This window comes from Vulpes lagopus, chromosome 12, assembly GCF_018345385.1.
Source record: "Vulpes lagopus strain Blue_001 chromosome 12, ASM1834538v1, whole genome shotgun sequence".
In the NCBI taxonomy this organism is placed as follows: Eukaryota; Metazoa; Chordata; class Mammalia; order Carnivora; family Canidae; genus Vulpes; species Vulpes lagopus.
This window is the reverse complement of record NC_054835.1, coordinates 38,522,940-38,542,036: the sequence shown is the minus strand read 5'-3', so window position 1 is coordinate 38,542,036 and position 19,097 is coordinate 38,522,940. Positions and strand designations below refer to the sequence as shown.

The window sequence follows — 19,097 nt, the reverse complement described above, 5'->3', positions numbered from 1 at the left end:
TGATTCCAGTTTAGGGACTCTTTAGCATTTCCCTCTATGCACATCATTGGCTCCCAGACTCATATGCTCAGAAACTAAGCATTGGAAGGGACTATAGATACATCTCAGAGAGGTCCAAAGAGGGGTAGGGTAGTCTCAGCACTAGAGTGAGAGGACTTCAGAACCTGCTGCAGGTTAGTTCAATGAGCACACTATTTAGGGCTTAGCTCACTGTGGAGCAACCACACCACCTTCCTTCTGCCTTATCAAAGGAGAAAACCAACAACTCAAAACTTAGTAAGGGAGAGTAAGGGGTTTCCCCCCTCCAGGCCTGTTTCCCAGCAATCTCAGAGAATATCTCATTTCACTCCGAGTTCTATAATCCCTTTTCTCATTCATGGAGCCCCTTAGCTTCCCAGCTGAGGTGTGTCTTCTTTCTCCCTTTTTTTGGATTTTGCTTTTCTACAGCTGTATGGTAATACAAAAGAGCCTGAGTTGAGATTTAGGGTAAATTCTTCACTGGGCCTCAGAGGGGTTTTTTTCCCCTGCGTTCCAAACCCCAGAGCTGGTGGCAAAGTGCTCCTGGAACTTTGGGGGTAACTCCGGGCACACATCAGGGTCTTTGGTGGTGCCTGCAGTTTGCTTTCCCAATGAACCGAACTCTCTGACTACATAAAAAGATTACACTTCGTAAAATTTGTATGTCATAGAGAGATTAGTCTTTGAGGTAAAAACACATAAAGCTCCTCAGTTTTTCTACTGTTTTTCAAATCCACCTTTCCCCCTCAAAACCTCACAGCCCTACTGAGGAAGTTCAACACTCACAGGAGTTGGCAATCTTAAGGTTTGGGGAGCTCTATACTCAAGTAGGTTAAGATTCTGGCCTCTTGGATTCCAGTCTTGGCTGGCTGCCACCAACTCACTCACTATGAGATAGTGGGCAAGGCACTTCCGTTCCCCAAATCTGTTTCCCCTGCTCTGTACACTGGAAGAGTCAATTAGGTGATCTCTAAGCTCTTGCTGGCCATGATTCTACAAGGAGACAGTTCCTTTTATCAGGAAGTGAACATTCCTGCCCTTCACACCTTCTCTGGGCCACTGCAGAAAGAAGGTCCCCTAGAGAAGCCTGTCTTTCTCATACTGGCTTAACCAAAGGGACAAATGACGGAGTCCCAGTAGGAGGTCTTCCTTTCAGTGCCAAACTCCTTCTCTCCTGAAGAGATGTTAAGAAGGTGATCTAACTCTAACCCTGAATCTTTACAAAGTAGAGAAAACACAAGGCAGGTATGGGGCAGGAAAGAGGTGAAAAGCAAGCCCCCCCAACATACAACTCAGACTGTCTGAGCACACACTTGGCTTTGCCCTAGGGAGGACCATGTGTCAAATACAACTGTTATGTGGATGGAATAAGAAAGCAAGGACATGTGTAAACACCCAGAGCATTGATATAAATGTCCAACCAGTGCAAACACACTCACTACTGTTCACTCCTACTTTAGGCCTATGCATGCCTTGTAAGATGCAAGGGTGTGTGGGGGCTACCAAATCCTAGTCTTGCCCCTCCCCAAAGTCAGAAAGGAAGAGATAGTGAGACAGGAGCTACTTGGCTTCCTATAAATTGTTTTGTCCTTCCTCACAGCTGCAATCAGAAGCTAAGGGCTCCCGCAGGCCTTGTTCTGATCTGCTGCAGGCGATGGAGGGTTTTTGAAACGGAGAGGACTTGGCTGCGGCCCCGTTTCAGCTGCCATTGGGGCTGGCTAATGGGCTCATTCGGGAAGACCCCCGCCTGCTGCACTAAAGAGTCCCCCGCGGACCCCCTCCCCAATCCCAACCCAATTAATAAATGGGGGCTCCCACTTTATGGCTCTGGGAGCAGGAACCAGAGATACAAATGACCCCCAGGGAGGGACAGAAAAAGGCCTTCCAAGAAACAAGCCAGAGAATTGTGCATCCACAGGCACATGCTGCCACAGGCTAGTCATATTCCATTTTCAAAGCATTAAAGAAGAAACTGGCAAAAACTATTTTCTTTCCTAGATCCAGAGAGGAATAGCATTCTTGAAGTCTGTGAGAACACCCCAGCAATAATCTTTCATCTGGATTTCCCACCTGCAAAGGGCAGAGTGCAAATGACTGGGCACACACCACATACTTCACTATTTCCTAGGTGCGCTGCCTCTACCTAGACCCCACAATACTGAACAAAGACATATCCCATCAATTCAATAATCAAGTAAACACTCCCTACTTCTTAAAAACAAAGCAGATACCTCTTTCCAAGCTCTCATTACCATCAACAGCATAAATGTGTCCTGGGATCATCTCTCCTCCTACATCCAAACTATCATCTAGCCTTGCTAATTCCTATGGACCCCCTTCCTTTCTTCTCATTCTCTTTGTCCCATTCTAGTGCAGGCCCTCAGGGCCTCACATTTGGACAAGAACAAAAAATATCCTAGCAAGCTTTCCTGCTTCCTTGACCCAGTATGAGATCCTCAACATCATATTCAGCCCACCATGCTCTGCTTCCTGTTAATGCTTACTAAATCAAATCTGAACTCATTCAGGCCCACAAGGCTGCTCCTCTAACTTTAATATTTCTCTCCTTTACCACCCTGACTAGCCCATTCACAGCCTTCTGCACAAAACACACATAAAACTTAAGTTTTGTCTGAATACCTTCTCTTCTATTCCTCTATCTTCATTACCTCAAAGAATCTTTTCTGGTTAACTCTAACTTGACGAATTATTTCTTGGCTATGGCTATTTCTGTACCAGGTTACTATTTTATTTCAATAGCCTGCATTAATGTGCTGACTTACAAATGCTGATTCCTTACTTTCCACTCAAGTATAAGACTCATCTAGATCCAGAAGCTTTCCTTTTTTTTTTTTTTTTCTTAAGATTTTATTTACTTGAGATAGCAGATGGAGGGAGATACAGACCCCTGCTGAGCAGGGAGCCTGATGTAAGTCTCCATCCCAGAACCCTGAGATCATGACCCAAGCTGAAGGCAGATGCTTACCCAACTGAGCCACCCAGGTGCCCCGATCCAGAAGCTTCTTTAAAAAGTGAGATCTTCCCTTAATCTTCCTCAGAAGTTGTCCTGTACCCAGGACGTGACTCGGCTAATATTACTGCTCCCCATTGAAGCAGCCCTCATGAGATAACACTTGGGATATCATATCAAACAACCATGAGGAATAAACTCTTATTCTCAATAGCAATGTTCAAGCTGCCACCTGCTCCTATCAACATTGAAATTGGCACTGAGTCTTTCCAAAATTATAAATTCTTTCATGACCCCAACGTGTTACAAAACAAAAACCCAAAAAACAAGCATGGTCACCGAAGGCATTTATCTCCTTGATTCTTAGTATACAAACACTATATTCTTTGAAGTTCCCTTAGGATGAGAAGCCCCAATTTGTTCCCTATTTCCAAGATTAACCTATATTCTCAGTCATGAGCTGATTTTCTAGAATGCAAGTCAATCCCAGAGCCAACAGTAATCTTGTTCTCTACCAGCTCTGCCTCTAGCCTACCTTTGACCATCACATTTTTTGGAAGGTCTCCAGCAATAGAGAAGTTATTCATGAGTCTCAACTATTTTTTTTTTAGTTTTTTTTTTTTTTTGAGTCTCAACTATTTAGCAAGTACTTCCTTAGATTAACCTCACTCTCAAACCCTGACTCTTCACTTCCTATAGTTTAGCCCTATGTGGTTAGACAGAAAAAAGCGATCTGCCACTTTATCGCCACCTATATATTGCTCAGGATAACAAGAGGAATTTGCCTCTTACTCTTTCCATTCTTCAGCCTCGAGGTGCTTGGATCAAGATAATAAAATCAAAGCATTTAGCACAGTGCCTGACACAGTAGATTCCCGACAACATTAGTTCCTATTCTCTCTCTCCTTCCTCGAAAAACCATAGGTTCTCAACCTTTCTGGGCCTATTTGTTTACTGGCTGAAGACAGCATTGAACTAGACAAACTAATGTCCTTTTCTGGTTCTAAGTCTGTGACTCTAATTCACTTTTTGTTTACTCTCCTACACACTGCCTTCACTTGGGTCTAGAAACAAAGGAGAGAGGAATAACACTAGTTCCAATGCTAGTTGGCCTAAAATACACAAAACCACTTTCAGGAGTTTTAAAACTCCAAAAATACAAGTCACTTTTTTAACGTGATGCATCCATATCATCCCTTCCTTCCTTATTTCTGAATTATTCTCTTGAAATATGTAGATAGCAGTAGGAAGCAAAATTTCTGTGTATGCTACTTGCTTAATATAATCAATCAAGCTTTCCTAGTGAAAATGTCTTCAAAGCCTCTCCCAACCTAAGGGTTCTAGGCCCATCCTCCAACCATAAAGGTAATACTACTATACTCAAGGGCAACTCTTTACTCACAGTGGTGCTTCAATGGGTCTCCTTTAAATGAACTGTGAACCTTTAGGGCAATTACCCTTTTCACTAGTCCAACCATTATCTTTCCTTCTTGTATTTCTATCTCTTCTTTAAAAGCAATTATACCCTTAGTCCCTTTCTGCAGCCCAGCTATCAAGACCATTCTAGTTCTGCTTCTCTTATTTACATTTCCTCGTACTGCTTCATTTTATATGGACCTTTGGTCCCCTAACATAAAATGCAAATGCTGGTAACAAGGCCAAACTCAGAAGTTCCTGGATTTATAAAAAGGATCAGACTTCTAAGCTCTAAGTCTTTGAATTCAGCCTCTTTTCTCCAGGGTCAAAAGCATTCAAAATTGCATGAGCTTTGGTGGGGAGGGTTGTCTGTCTACAAGCTGATTCTTACCTTACCTACAAGGTAGGTATTGTAGTTCTGAGACACAGGAGGTAAAAGAAAAAACATCCTCCAAGACTCAGGCTTTATTTTTTCATTTAGCTCTGACTGCTACATCTGCCTTTCTCCATGCTGCCTCCCTCAAGAGATGATTTGGCTTGGATAAAATGCCCTTCATTCCTTTGGAACTATCAACATTATCTGTAGTTTACAACCATGCCAAAGCAAAACATCTAAAAATCCATCTATTTCCAGGTCCTAGGAAACCTATGTCTAAGTGAATTTACTTTATAGCTACATTCTCTTATTCCAGAGAAGTATGGTGCGGCTATGGGCTACATACTATGGCTTCACTAACAATCACCCATCTAGAGTGTTAAAGACTAACTTCATATCAGCCCCTTTCTCTCAGCCTTGGACCACTGATTTTTGAGGTAGATATGAGAGCAATTCAGTGGTCAAAGCTTTTTGGCACTCTGGTGATTAATCACCAGGGCATCAAAGCAATCCTCATCTGCTTTCTTATGGATAGCAGGGCCCTCTTCTCACTCACCAAGGTTTGCTTCCCACAGACACCATCTGCAACTGAGCTCAGAAATGTCATCACCAAAAGCATATCTCAGGACATGAGGGAAGAGGATGAAGTGAAGTGTTGAGACTCCCTGCCCTTCCTAGACCAGTAAAGGAATCTCTTGTACCCCCACACAACATAAATTAAAATCTCCTTAGCAGTAAGAAAGCATGGTTATTTTGCTTCCTCCCTCACCTCTTATCCAGTAAGTTGAGGATCTGGAATAGACATTTGTCTTCTGAGTTGTTTCGCATTACCCTTCAAAACTATGAAGCAGCAGTAACTCTAAATATCCTGTAGGATTAAGCAATCAATACCTCTGGTAGGCCTAATGCATGCAAGGTGGGCAGTGAGTGAAAAATAGGAAATGAAAAGTGGGTGGACAAGAGATGGAGAGATGGCTGCATATGGGGAGGAGTGGTAGAGTACCACCAGCAATTCCTCCAGGTGTCCTGAAAGTCTTTCAACCCTAGCTTGGCGTAAATTTTCACTTGAGAGTATTCTTAAAGTTACAGGAACATTAAAAGTATTTCTACAGAGGATAAATGCCACACCTGGACAGTAAAATTAAAGAACGTGTCCAGAAATGCTCACCTTGCCTCTCAGGACAACCAAAAGACTTATTAGCAGTTCCACCGCTCCCTTGGAATGGTTGAATATTTACTCACTTGAGGAACTCCCCACTTCCTTTCCACCTAGCCCTTCTGGATGACTAAGTTGTGAACAGAAAAGTAACTCCATACTTGAAACACAGTCAAACTATGGGGCAATCTTTAATAACAAAAGAAATCCCAGCACAAAGAGAATTAACTGTTAAACCTTGAGGCATTAACTTTACCATACAGTTAAGGATACCTGTCTGGTATCTTAAAGAGTGCTTAAAAATGTAGATACTGAAGCAGCATGGTTTCTAATTAGAAATAGTCTAGGCTGTGAGAAAAAAGTCCATGTTAGTTAAGTTAGGTCCTCAGCCTTTAGGCCCAGAATGAAAAAGCCACTCCTATGAAGTGGAAACAATATTCTATAGTAGGTTGAAGTTCACACTCCTAGGCATGAACCTGCAGTATATAAGGCCCAAAACCAAATTCATTTTCTCTGGAGGCTAACCAGGAACACAGGATTCCAGGAATTGGAACAATCTTGAGCTCTCCATTTTCCTTCTGGGTAAAGACAGCCCACAGGTAAGGGACCATCATAAACTTTGGGGAGTCAAAAACAGGTCAGCAACCCTCACCACCAGTATTTGAATTTATCTTCCTAATTTCCTTGTTCTGGTGTACCCTTTAACCTGTATGACTGCTCACCCATCACCAACTTCCTGATAACCTATCTTCCTTCCTTTCCTACTTCCTTTCTGTCTTCTAATGGGTTTTATCTGCTGTCTGCCTACTTATAACTAGCAGGACTGCAGCACACCCAAGGGAAAATTTAGTTCTGTGTTCTAAACCATGAAAGAAAAGGGAATAAAATTCTCTCCTCAGGTGAAAATAGGAAATATTTTGAAGATAATAGGATTTTTACCCTTAAAAACAACTTTGACTCATTTCCTGGCTTAGTAACAGATGAGGAAATCTCAACAGCTAGAAGACTAATCTTAATCTCCATGCCTACCCTACTCATGGTAACATAAGAACTGGTGGGGGCGGGGGTGGTTATTTTTGAGACTATTCTTTGGTTTAAACAGCCTCTTACCAATTTTCATTGCCAAGTTGAGCCCAAACCCACTTACCTCTCCTTTCAGGAGTTGGGGTACATGAGGCTCAACTCTTTTGATGGCTTGGCACCATCATTTGTGTAACTATTTCTACTTAAAAAAAGAGTTACCTTACGGTTTCCCCAACGTTTTTGTTTCTCTGGTTCCTAGTCTAGTGTTTTGAAGCACTCTTCAAACCCTGAGAACTTTTTTTTAAAATATATTTTATGAGACTACAGAGAATCTGAGACAAATAATTCTTAAGATAAAGTGGAGGAAAAAACCTTTTACACACTATTAGATTTGCTCAGAGGCTACAGGTAAAGAAGTAAATGCAATGGAGCAAAAGTGGTATAGTAACAGGAAATATTTAATTTTCCAATCTCCACTTTCCATTTTTATAAACTGAAAGAAAAAATTTAATATATTACAAAATATCTGTACATAGACAAAGTACACCCGATGTGGGGCAAAAACGAGAGAGAGAAGGAATACAGTGTCAGGAACCTAAATCAGGGAGAATGAGGTGGCAACTGACACTTTTCTGTTGCAGCATTCTCTCTCAAAACCTGCTGGTAACCATTTTAGTACTGTAACTATATATGCATATTACACATACACACACACACACAAGTGGCTGGGTGATGTCTATGGCATAAGTTAACAAAAAAAGTCCTACTTACAAATTTGTGCTACTGCCCTGCTTTTAAAAGTATAGATTGATGTCATTTTATCACTCCTATGGACAGTTGAAGAAAAAACTAAGGAAACTGGGTCAAACAAAATTGTTTTAAAAACCACAAAAATGATCATGGCCAAACTTGTTTTGCCTCTCATTCATGAACAGAATCAGATTTTTTCATCTGTTCAAAATAATGTATTTAATGGACTTATTACCTCCCTTGGTACAGTAACTAAAACAAAACAAAAACCGCTTTTGAATATAATTCAGTTTGAAATTTTCTAACAGTCAAGTTGAAGTTCTGTCAAAACTTTACTTCTATCACATTTATAGATAACATAGTTGAAAAATTAACAAATACCTTTTCTTCCTCCACACAGATTCCAGGTTATTTGAGTTTCTTTTTTCCTCTGGTTTTAAAATAATCAAAGTTACCAAACTTTTTTCTTGTAAAGGCTAGACTCCCCAAAAGGGGGTAGGGAGTGAGATGGGATCATACACACACACACACACACACATACACACACCCATACATACACTCACCCCCTTCCCTAGTAGTAGGGATGGGGGAATGGAGACTTAGTATATTACTTAGAATATTTGGCATAATTAAAAATAAGGGGTGGGAAGGGGGAAGGAAAAACATTATTGATGACTGCTGATAACCAAAATGTAATTAAAATATAGAGCGAATTTTATTCATATTTGATGGGAGACCAATTATTTTTACTGGATAGGTAATTTGAAAGTATCCCAGGCTTAAGGTCTTTAATCATCAGGGCCCAATGCCTCAAATTCAAATATTTTAAAATACAAAGGCCCATGTTGTCTGAGGACTAAGAAGTCAACAGACAAAAGGTTCAGATGAACTTTAATGGAATTTTCCAATAGCATGTCAGTGAGCCTAGTAAATCTAATTGGACATACTGGTATAAAAAGCCATCAATGCCAAAATGGCTAGAAGGTTCTTCCTCTAATGTTTGCCCATGAGGGCAAGGCCAGACCAAAACCCAGAGAATAATAAAGAAATACACACACCGGATATCTGCCTATTTCAGTAAACAGGGAAAAATAGTCTTCATGTTAAGTATCTGAAGAGGATTCTTCATTTCTTTAAAGTTTTTTTTTTTTATTAGTGCACCTTTCTCTTACAAGTAGTTTTTATTTTTTAATATAAGAACTTGGCATTGAAACATGAAACTTCACTTGAGTTCTGAAAGCTATCCTCCAAGATGCTGAAGCATGTTTGCCTTTTCTCTGTAAAAGGGCCCTAATCTATGTTTCACAAAGGTCTAAGTCTGTGCAGATAATTTATATGAATGTGTATGTTTTTAAAACACATTATATGCTGGTATTCACATAGAAATGGAAGCCAGAATGAAAAGCCTCCCAAGTTATCCCACCCTGAAAGCCCTTCCCTTTTCCATTTCCTGCTTATAATAAGGCAAAATTCTTGCCATGAAGTCATAATTTAACCCCTTTTACCAAAAACAAAACCAAAATCAAGTCTCTCTAGAGGAAACTCCCTAAAAGAACTAGCAGGATATACATGCTGAGATGTGTATATGTCAATACTGTTCTTTCTCATGGTCTGTTCTTTTAAAATTATTTTTTAAAAAAGGTCTCATATTGAATAGATCTTCAGAAAAATATGCACCCTAAACTAACTTACATTTCCATGTATTTTCAGGATGTATTTCTTTTCTCTTTGACAATAATACAATCCTCTGTTTCAAAGTTTTTTTTTTTTTTGACATAAAAATATATGTGTAAACAGTATGCTAACTGCTCTTACTAGCCCTCTAATTATGGAGGCATCATCTCTAACCCCAGCTCAACAGCAATGTCCTAGGCTGTCTGCATTTATGAAACAACTTCACCATCAGAATATGGTTTTAAAAAAAACAAAAACATTTTAGAATTGAAAAGTTACAGAGAACAATATAGGAGTTTGAATTTCCTTTCCTTTATTTCAAAAAAAAGTAAAGAATTATCCCAGGTTCTTGGGCATCTCAACGATTAATTTTTTCCAAACAAATGCCTCGAGAGAGAGAGAGAGACAGAGAGAGATGGAGAGGGAGAGAGAGCAAGAGAGAGAGAGAGAGAGAGAGAGAGAGAATGAGAAACTCTATAAAGAAGGGATAGAAAAGGGATGAGATGGGGTAAATCTACCTACATGCCCAAGAGCGCCTCTTTCTACAACCTGCTTCATGTGCAGGGAGAGGGGCATGTCTTTGTCAAAGCAGAGCAAATTTTAAGAGTGAGTAATTTATTTGGAAAAAAGGGATGTTCAAGATGCTCAATGGGGGGAAAAAAGAGTTCACTTGAAAGCAAAATTGTGAGATGGTGGAGAGGAAGGAAACATTTATTTAAATCAGCCAGTCACTCTGTTTCCCGTATAGCAAAAGCCTAAGAGTAGCTCAAATTTTGTGAACACTATTATCTTTAAAGGAAAACAAAACAAAACAAAAAAACAAAAAACAAAATTCAAAAGAAATCATAAAAAAAATCCCCAAAATTTAAAAACCTAAAGAGAGCCTCTCCTGAGCCATCTCAAAATTGAAACTGTTCTCCTTTTCTTCTGCTCAAGAAGTGCAGGCAAATGAACTAATACAACATTTACTTTTCAATTTAATGACCCTCTCCACATTCTCTACTTATAACTACTAGGTAGAGTTGAAGTAATTGTTCTAGCTGTAGCCCATCCAGGGGGAACTGGTGCCAACACCATTATTTTATAAGTCGCCTGCTAGTAGCAAGTGAGCAAGGAATACAACAGACAGCTTTGCAGAGGCCAAATGCAGATGATTACCTTGCTCTGGCAAATGATTTCATTAGTATTTCAGAGGACTGGATGGATGGATGAATAGGGAAGGAATTTTTCAGGACACTGAAGTCTCTGGGTTAGTAAGGAACTCCTCTCCCTCTTCCCCCTCTTGGCGGGACTCTTGTAGACCCCCGATAGAGCTTTCCATAAGCAGAAGACTGAGCTGGGCCCCCCCAGTTAAGGCCTGCTCCTGAACTACTGGCCCCAGTGGTTCCTGGCCCCAGCTCCCCATAGTTCTGCAATTTGGTCTCTGCATGTACCACAGAGTTGCTGCTTCCCTCAGATTTCAGGAATGGTTGCCCGACCACTGAGTGTAATGGCAAGGGGACCCTGGCAAAACGGAGGTCCTGGTCCCCTGGGAACTGCACTGACCCTGTGCCCTGGTAACTGCTGGACTCCCCAAGGTGGCTCACAGAGCCTGAGAAGGTCCTGTTCTTCACCAGGGTCTGGGTCAAGGATTCTGTCAAAGCTGGACCAGAGTTGCGTTCATCAGTGTCAGTGGCACTGAACCCTGTTTCAGGCCCATCAGTGTTTCCGTAAGTCCTGTTGGGATGGGGTCGGGTGGAGTATTCCATTGGTCTCAAGGCCTGGTGCTCATGTGGCAGGTGGCCAGGAGGCTCTGCTTCAGGCTGGGATAAAAGTTGCAGCAAGGCGGCTGTCACGGCTGGGTTCAACTCCTGGGGGGCGCTGGAAAGATCGCCTTCAACCAGAGGGGGTGGAGGTGGCGGCGGTGGAGGTCCGGGGGGCTCAGGGGGCCTCTTCTCTGGTGGAAGAATGTGAGGAGGACATGCTGTGGAAGGGTTACTTCTTTTAAACACCATCTTAAAAATCACATGTGATTATAAACACACACACACACACACACACACACACATACATACACACACTGCCCAACATAAACAAATGTCAATACAAGTAACCAAATATATATATAAAGAATAAAATCTTGGGACCAGGAAATTGCAATTTATAAATTAAATCAAGTGATTAAAATAAAACAGTTGCATTCTGAATCTAACAGCTGGTGTAAAAAAGATCATGTTTCAAATGATTGTCCTGATTTTTGTCTGAGATTTCCTCCATTTCCTTCCTTAAGGAACTGTTCTAATATGTAAGCTGCTGGCAGCCTCCCCGCCCCTTTTTGCTGTTGGATCAAAATATTAATGAAAATAAAATAGAAAGAAGGAAGATGAGAGGAAATAATACACATGTTGTGGTCACATTTCTAGCACATAATCTTGCTGTACAATAGGAGACCTTGCATAGACTTAGCTAATACATTTTACAGAACATTTTAATGATATATGGTTAACACCTAAAATAGAACTTAAAGAATATACAGGAGAAATGAAATTAAGTAAAAACCTTTCATTACCATCATGTATAAATACACACTTGCTTCTCCAAACTTTAGTTCCCTCTTCCCATAACCACATTCTGAAGAAAGGGATATTAACCACCATTCTGTCGTTCAGCTTCCTATGTTACAGTAATTATAAAGACTAATTATCATAATTTTCCGTTTTGTTTCCCAACCTCCTTCATTTTTTCCATGCTATTAAAAAAATTACTAATGTCATGCAGAATGAATGGGCTGTTGATAAACATCTGTTTATCTTGGAGACCGTGACAAGAACTGAGTATTTAGAAATGTATTGAACTTATACACTACACTGTCTTCCAAAGATCTTTGTCTTTCTTGAACTACTCCCCATATTCCCACCCCCCACCCCCACCCAACTGCTGGCTAAATTTGCCCAAGCATGGCAATCATTGTCCGATAACTCCTGCCAAGACCGGAGAGTAGAGATGTAAAATGGTGTGAGTCTGAGGACATACAAAACAAGTACAATCAGAACAGTGATTTTTAAAGAGTTGGCAGTCACCCTGCTGAAGAAAAGGTTTGATGTTTTGGGATATCTTCCAAATGACTGATTTTCCTGTTCCCTATGGAATATTTTTAAATGTCCATATAATCAATTCTTTATTATCTGAGCTAGTGATATAAAAGTCATTACTCAGACAAGCCAAAAATAGTTTTTTAGTTATAAAGTATTTTGGTAGCATATTTACCACAATTATATTTTGCAAAGACAATTAGTAAAGTATGCATTCACTTAACATGCAGATGAAAGTACTCTGAAAACACAGTATTATAACCTTGTGCCCTGGAAGGATGAGGTCAGGTGCTGTATGTAACATACAAGTAGGGTGGCCAACAGTCCCAATTTGCCTGGGACTGAGCAGGTTCTCGGGTTGCTGACTTTCAGTTTTAAAACCAGGATAGTACAGAGATGAGTTGGTCACCCTGTATACAGTACCCACCCAAGTTGCTTGCTGACTAGTTGGTTGGTTGACTAGGTGGTAGGTAAAAATGAATTTAAGGACAAAAAATTAGCTATAGAAAACTTACAATCGAAAAGAAGACATACTGAAAAAGGAGAACTAACTGGACCACAAACATCTATAGATTTCAGAGTGTTGGGCTACCAATATCTCAGTACCAATTATATTTAAAAGTATTTTTGGACTACACATGAAACACTAGTTTGTTTTTTTTTTTTAATACCAATGGCAAACAACTTTAAAAATGCCTAACTGCAAAAGTGAGCAAAGCTAAATTTATTCTTCCAGCTCTACTACTTTTCATAGTTAAACTTTGTCTTTTATATAAATAGTCCAGCTGTGTTTCAGTAGAACTAATTGTTGAGTTCAAGTTCACATGTAGGAGAAGATGAAAACTACCTCAAAGTAGAAAAGCACACAGATTGTAAACAACTATTAAATAAAACTTCTTATAGGAGTTAAAAATAAAGATCACATTTCAGAAGTCATACTATTTTAAGATTTAATGTTAACAATATTGGCAATTCTTAATAGTCTGTACTAATGGAGGGAGGTATTAATGAAATGTACAAATAACTTAAAAACTTCAAATGACTCATTAGATTTCAATCATAATCCTTTCCTCAGACAAGTAAAGAGTAGCGAAACATAGCCAGTGATAGATTTTTCACCTTCTCTGGCTTACTCAGTCTGCCCTCTGGTGGAAGTGCTAATGAACAGTGACCAAAAAAGAGGCAGCAGGGGAGAAACAAACATAGGAGAGACAGAGATAACTGGATAATCAAAGGGTGACTAATAATTAGGAGTGGTATTTTTACTCTCCTTTGAAAAGTAAATCTAGCAATTTCTGGCCACAGGCCAGGCCTTACTTTTAGTTCAATCTCACCATTTGGCTCATAGCTTGTTGGTTCAATTACTGGGTGAATTTCTTTCAATCACTATACTATTTAATTCGAACGACTTATTCCAGGTATTCTGGTTATAGTTAAATTTTTCTGCTGGTGTAGGGAGGAGAAGGAAGGTATGAGAGATGACGCAAAGAGGCCTGCTTTAATTCTAGATTAGCTTTCTCTGTTATTCCATGTCCTAGAATCCCTTAAAAGCAATTGGAATCAATATGACAGAGTAACAAAGTGAATTAAAAAACACATTAAAAAGAAACATTAAGAAAAGTACACCAGTCCTATCTCTGCCTCTGCGAATAAAATGGTTCCAGCACTGGGACCATAGGTAGGCTTATTTAAACTCCCTGGATTTCAGTTTCCCCATCTGTAAAGTAAAGGGGTTAATTTTATTTACGTTATCTTCCAGTTTTAAAAAGCTTTGCATGTGAAAAATAGCTTATATATTTGTATACCAGAAGAAAAAAGGCATATACTTTCTGCACCATCCCATATGAAGTGTGAATGTAGGACAATCTAAAGTTGAAGGTTAGTGTACCTCATCAGCCCTTGTGCTTCTTCTCATTCCCCAATTCATGGGGTCTTCACAGACAGCAAAAATTTCCAAGTTGAAAACACTTTGAGGTAAGTAAGCATTTTGTAAATAGACTGTGAATCAGAATTAGAAAATTTACACTTTTCTTTCCTCTAATAAAATTGTGTGCTGTTGTCATACCAGATCAAGGTATAACATATTTCCATTTCTCATATTTTTCTTTATGTAATGCTCACTTACTAATTCAATTGTCTCTTTTAGGAACACAGATTTTTAAAAAGTATGTTTATATTTATATACTATTATTTTTGGTGAAAAGAAATGTTGGTGTTAGTTATCTACTTAGAAATATTTCCAAATTACTCTTCAGATTAACAATGGCATTTTATTAGAGTTTTCTTGGCTATATCTTTCAGGTAAGACTGGTATCGAATATTCACTACACTAGAGTAAAGCTGATTATTTGTACAATCTGATGATGGTTTATTTGGAAGGCAGATTTTCAAGTGCCAATACTAGGTGGCCACCATTCACACAGTGGTTCAAGGTGTATCACTAGCAATGGTTGTGGTTTTCTTGGATTAGAACACAGAGGCTTTACTTACCTACCTCCCAGGAAATGGAAAAACAATCAGTACATGAAAGGTGCTTTGAGAAGCTGTGAGACTTAAACAGAAGCTGGGCAGGGCAAGAAATACATCACTGGATGCTATGTTCTCCTGTAGGCTAGGTTACAGAAAACTGAAACTGAGGCCATTGATGTGAAAAAGAAAATGTTAAAGAGATTTTTAAGAGGATCAACAGCACCTGAGCTCAATGAGATTCATGACCGGTCTGTTTACCTGCTGCCTCCTCCTGTGGCATTGTGGGAGTTCTTCGGGGCCCCTGTGGCCCACTGTTCTTGTCACTGTTGTTTTCCTCCAGGCTGCCTGCTGGCTCCTGGGTTTTCATCAGCTGACTCAAAAGAACTGCCAGCATATTCTGCATGTCAGCTGGTGTGCTTGAAGCTTCAGAGGTTGTCTGTTCTGCTGAAGGCTGGACCACTAGGGCAGGAGGTGCCTCCTTCAAAGACTCCTCTGGGGCCATGGGCTCTGAGTCCTGCTGCTGGGAAGTGGCTTCAGTTAGGGCACTGATGGATTGGTTCAGGGCCTCCAGCTGCTGCTGCATCTCTGGGTTGGAGTGGATGTTAAGCAGCTGTGCCATTTGAGGGATGCTCAGGTCGGTCTGGCTCTGCAGCAGATTCAGTAACACTGCCAATTCACTTTGATTCAACTGCTGTGTGATGTCACCGAGGCCTGTGGACAGACAGTGGACCAATAGGATAGAATGAGGCAGGGTAAGGACCTTGGCCTTCAACTGGCAATAGCAACTTAACAATATTCAAAAAAGGAAATTTTATTTGAATATCTCATTTTTCATACCTCAAACTGTCATGACAAATTGTATATTCACTTAGAAATACAGAAACTAACTAAAATATCTCTGTACTGTGAGTAAAAGTGATTTCATTTTATCTGTATTCTTTAAGGCCAGTGACTTACAACCCTTATTGTACATCAGAATTACTAGGAGAGATTGTAAAATTCAGATGCCTCAATTTCCATCCTCAGAGATCTGGCAATTGTTCAGGAGTGTTTACTTTTCAAGCTTCTTAGATGATTCTAATGTGCAGCCACTGTTAAAAACCACTGTTGTATGTGGATGGGGAAGGGTAAATGAACCATGGAAAGAATACCGGTAGTTCAGAAAAACTGATGGTACCACAGGAGAATTACTTTATTATAATAGTTCAGTATTACACAGTTCTGGATATATGTAGATCAAATAGCCCTCTATAGAACTAATTACATTTAATAGCAATTGTGATTTAAATGATTAGATTCTAAGAACGTCTTATCAAATCTAACATAAACAGGGCTTCAAATTACATGTACCGTGGGTAACCAAACCTTAAATTTGGCTGACTTAACTTACTGATTTATGCTATACATCTAATTGATACGGTATTCTTTCTTGAAAAGACAATAATCTATATTGTAGGCTTTTTAGACCACATATACAAAATTTGGTTTAGCTCCTTTTCCTCACAATGAGGACACCTCTTTATTTTTTTTAAAAAGATTTTATTCATTTATTCATGGGGGGGGGGAGCGAGCGAGTGAGAGAGAGAGAGAGAGAGGGAGAGAGGCGGAGACACAGGCAGAGGCAGAAGCAGGCCCCATGCAGGGAGCCCGATGTGGGACTCGATCCCGGGACCCAGGATCACGCCCTGAGCTGAAGGCAGGAGCCAAACCACTGAGCCACCCAGGGATCCCCAGGACACCTTTTTATTAATATTAATGCTTCAGTGGCTAAAAGCTCACACACACATATCCTTGTACTTGACCATTAAAACCTGTCCAAATGACCTTAATAAAAGCACAAAAACTCCATCCTAGAACTGACCTATTGCATCCCCAGTCCCAGGCTCCGCCTTGACAGGAGCAGGCTGAGGTGGTACTGGGCTGCTGTTCTTCACAGGCTCAACACTTGTCCCTGAGGTAGTTTCTTTCCGAGAGGATTTGGATGGAGGTGGCTCTTCTATCACAACACCACTCTGTCGCTGTCGTCGCCGTTTCTTACTCCATAATTCATGGCAATCCTGCCAGTGGGGGAGGCTACAAAAAGACAAAGCAAAGGGGAAATGTGTGTGGGACTGCAATAGTGAGTGAATAGAGGAACAAGAGATTAAAGACAAAGAACAGAGGGAAACGGAAAGAATAACATAAAAATAGCCAGAAATATTAATTAATAGTAGCAGTGTAAAAGGGATCATGGCATATGGTAGCCCGAAGGAAATAAAAGTCCAAAAGCCCAAGAGATTTCTGTAGTGAGAAATAAGGATCTTGCTAATATCAGAGACACACCTACTATACCAACTATGTTCTTGCTTTGCATAACAAATATAAAGGAGAACTTTATTGGTTAAGTTTCTTGTTTCTTTTTTTTTTTTTAAAGATTTTATTTATTTATTCATGAGAGACAGAGATAGAGAGGGGCAGAGACACAGGCAGACGGAGAAGCAGGCTCCATGCAGGGAGCCGGACATGGGACTTGATCCTGGGGTTCCAGGATCAGGCTCTGGGCTGAAGGTGGCGCTAAACCGCTGAGCCACCTGGGCTGCCCTATTGGTTAAGTTTCAATTGGGAATACACAGGATAGAGATGATTGGTTTATTAGCAACTACAAAAAGTCCACTGAGGGACACCTAGGTGGCTCAGCAGTGGAGCATCTGCCTTCAGCTCAGGGTGTGATCCTGGCATCCGGGATTGAGTCCCACATGGGGCTCCCTGCGTGGAGCCTGCTTCTCCTTCTGCCTGTGTCTCTGCTGTCTCCCTCTTTGTGTCTCTCATGAGTAAATAAAATCTCTCTCTTAAAAAAAAAAAATTCACTGAAATACAGCATGATTTAATCACATTTGTGTAAAATAAATTTGTTATTTGGTCTGTAAGGACCAAAAAATGGATTCTTTCCTTCTTTCAACACACTGAATTTCCATGACTTGGTATTTTCATTTGTGCGGTTTATTAGTATATTTTAATATATTTAATCTATTTCCAGATTTCCTCATATTCGATAATGTAAAGAGTCCTGGCAACTCAAATCTTATTATAATAAAGATTACCCAAGCCAAAATCTCTCTATAATAATAAGAGCTCCCAAATTTCAGTTAAAAACTTGTGCATTTCAAGCCATATTTCAATGTATCAAAATTCTGGTGCAGTAAATGAATTTGGACATCTCTTTGGAACAATTAGATTTGTGGTTACTACCCACTCAGTCTTTACTGTATATTTGGGGATCCCTGGGTGGCTCAGTGGTTTGGCGCCTGCCTTCGGCCCGGGGCGTGATCCCGGAGACCTGGGATCGAGTCCCGCATCGGGCTCCCTGCGTGGAGCCTGCTTCTCCCTCTGCCTGTGTCTCTGCCTCTCTCTCTCTGTGTTTCATGAATAAATAAATAAAATATTTTTAAAAATAAATAAATACTGTATATTTCTCTAAGATACATACAGTATCTTGGGACGCCTGGGTGGCTCAGTGGTTGAGAGTCTGGTCTGCCTTTTGCTCCAGGCGTGATCCTGAAGTTCCAGGATCGAGTTCTGCATCAGGCTTCCCCTGGGGAGCCTGCCATTCCCTCTGCCTATGTCTTTGCCTCTCTCTCTCTCTCTCTCTCTGTCTCTCATTAATAAATAATTTTTTTAAAAAAGAGTTTCTTCATATAAGAAAAAACACAAAAACTCTGACATGAAAGCTATAACACTGTCAATGATAAATTCAACAATAGAAGATTTTTTATCTGCCAATTGTGAAATACTGAGTGTAGAACCTCAGAAGATCCTACAGAATACAGAAAATAAATAAGATGCTGACGGGAGAGAGACACACAGTCAAATACCCTATTTTCAACATTAAAATTAGGGATATGTGACCTGACAGTGATGCATACTATTTAAAATTAGGACTGTCTTTACAAGTGTGGGATGTATATGGTCAACACAGAAGGAGATTTGAGCAAATGAAATGGGTAAGAGCAAACACTAGAAGGAATACTTTCAAAGAGCTTGTATAGGGCAATATGCAGGGACAAAAGACAGCTTGAGTCAAATTAGAAAAACATCACTTCTAAAAAAAAAAAAAAAAAAAAAAGAAAAACATCACTTCTAAATCTATTCCTTGTTTAAAAGGAAAACATAAAGCAATTAAACAAACCTCTTATC

General features: G+C 40.0%; 1 protein-coding gene across 23 annotated transcripts in view; it reads right to left on the bottom strand.

Moving 5' to 3' along the window:
- Positions 1–19,097, bottom strand: part of CDK12 (cyclin dependent kinase 12) — a 79,771-nt gene that overhangs the window by 19,118 nt on the left and 41,556 nt on the right. For 19 of the 23 annotated variants that reach the window (XR_005983056.1, XR_005983057.1, XR_005983059.1 and 16 more), the window contains exons 12-14: positions 16,786–16,997; positions 15,183–15,635; positions 10,930–11,347 (exon numbers count right to left, since the gene is read on the bottom strand). Coding sequence is in view for 2 of the 23 variants with exons in the window: in XM_041724773.1 (XP_041580707.1) it covers positions 10,635–11,347; positions 15,183–15,635; positions 16,786–16,997 (1,378 nt within the window). In the remaining 21 variants the exon portion in view is untranslated. Of the gene's footprint in view, positions 1–8,401; positions 11,348–15,182; positions 15,636–16,785; positions 16,998–19,097 lie in introns of those variants that run through there. The other 4 variants (XR_005983067.1, XR_005983068.1, XM_041724773.1 and 1 more) reach the window with 3 other exon arrangements.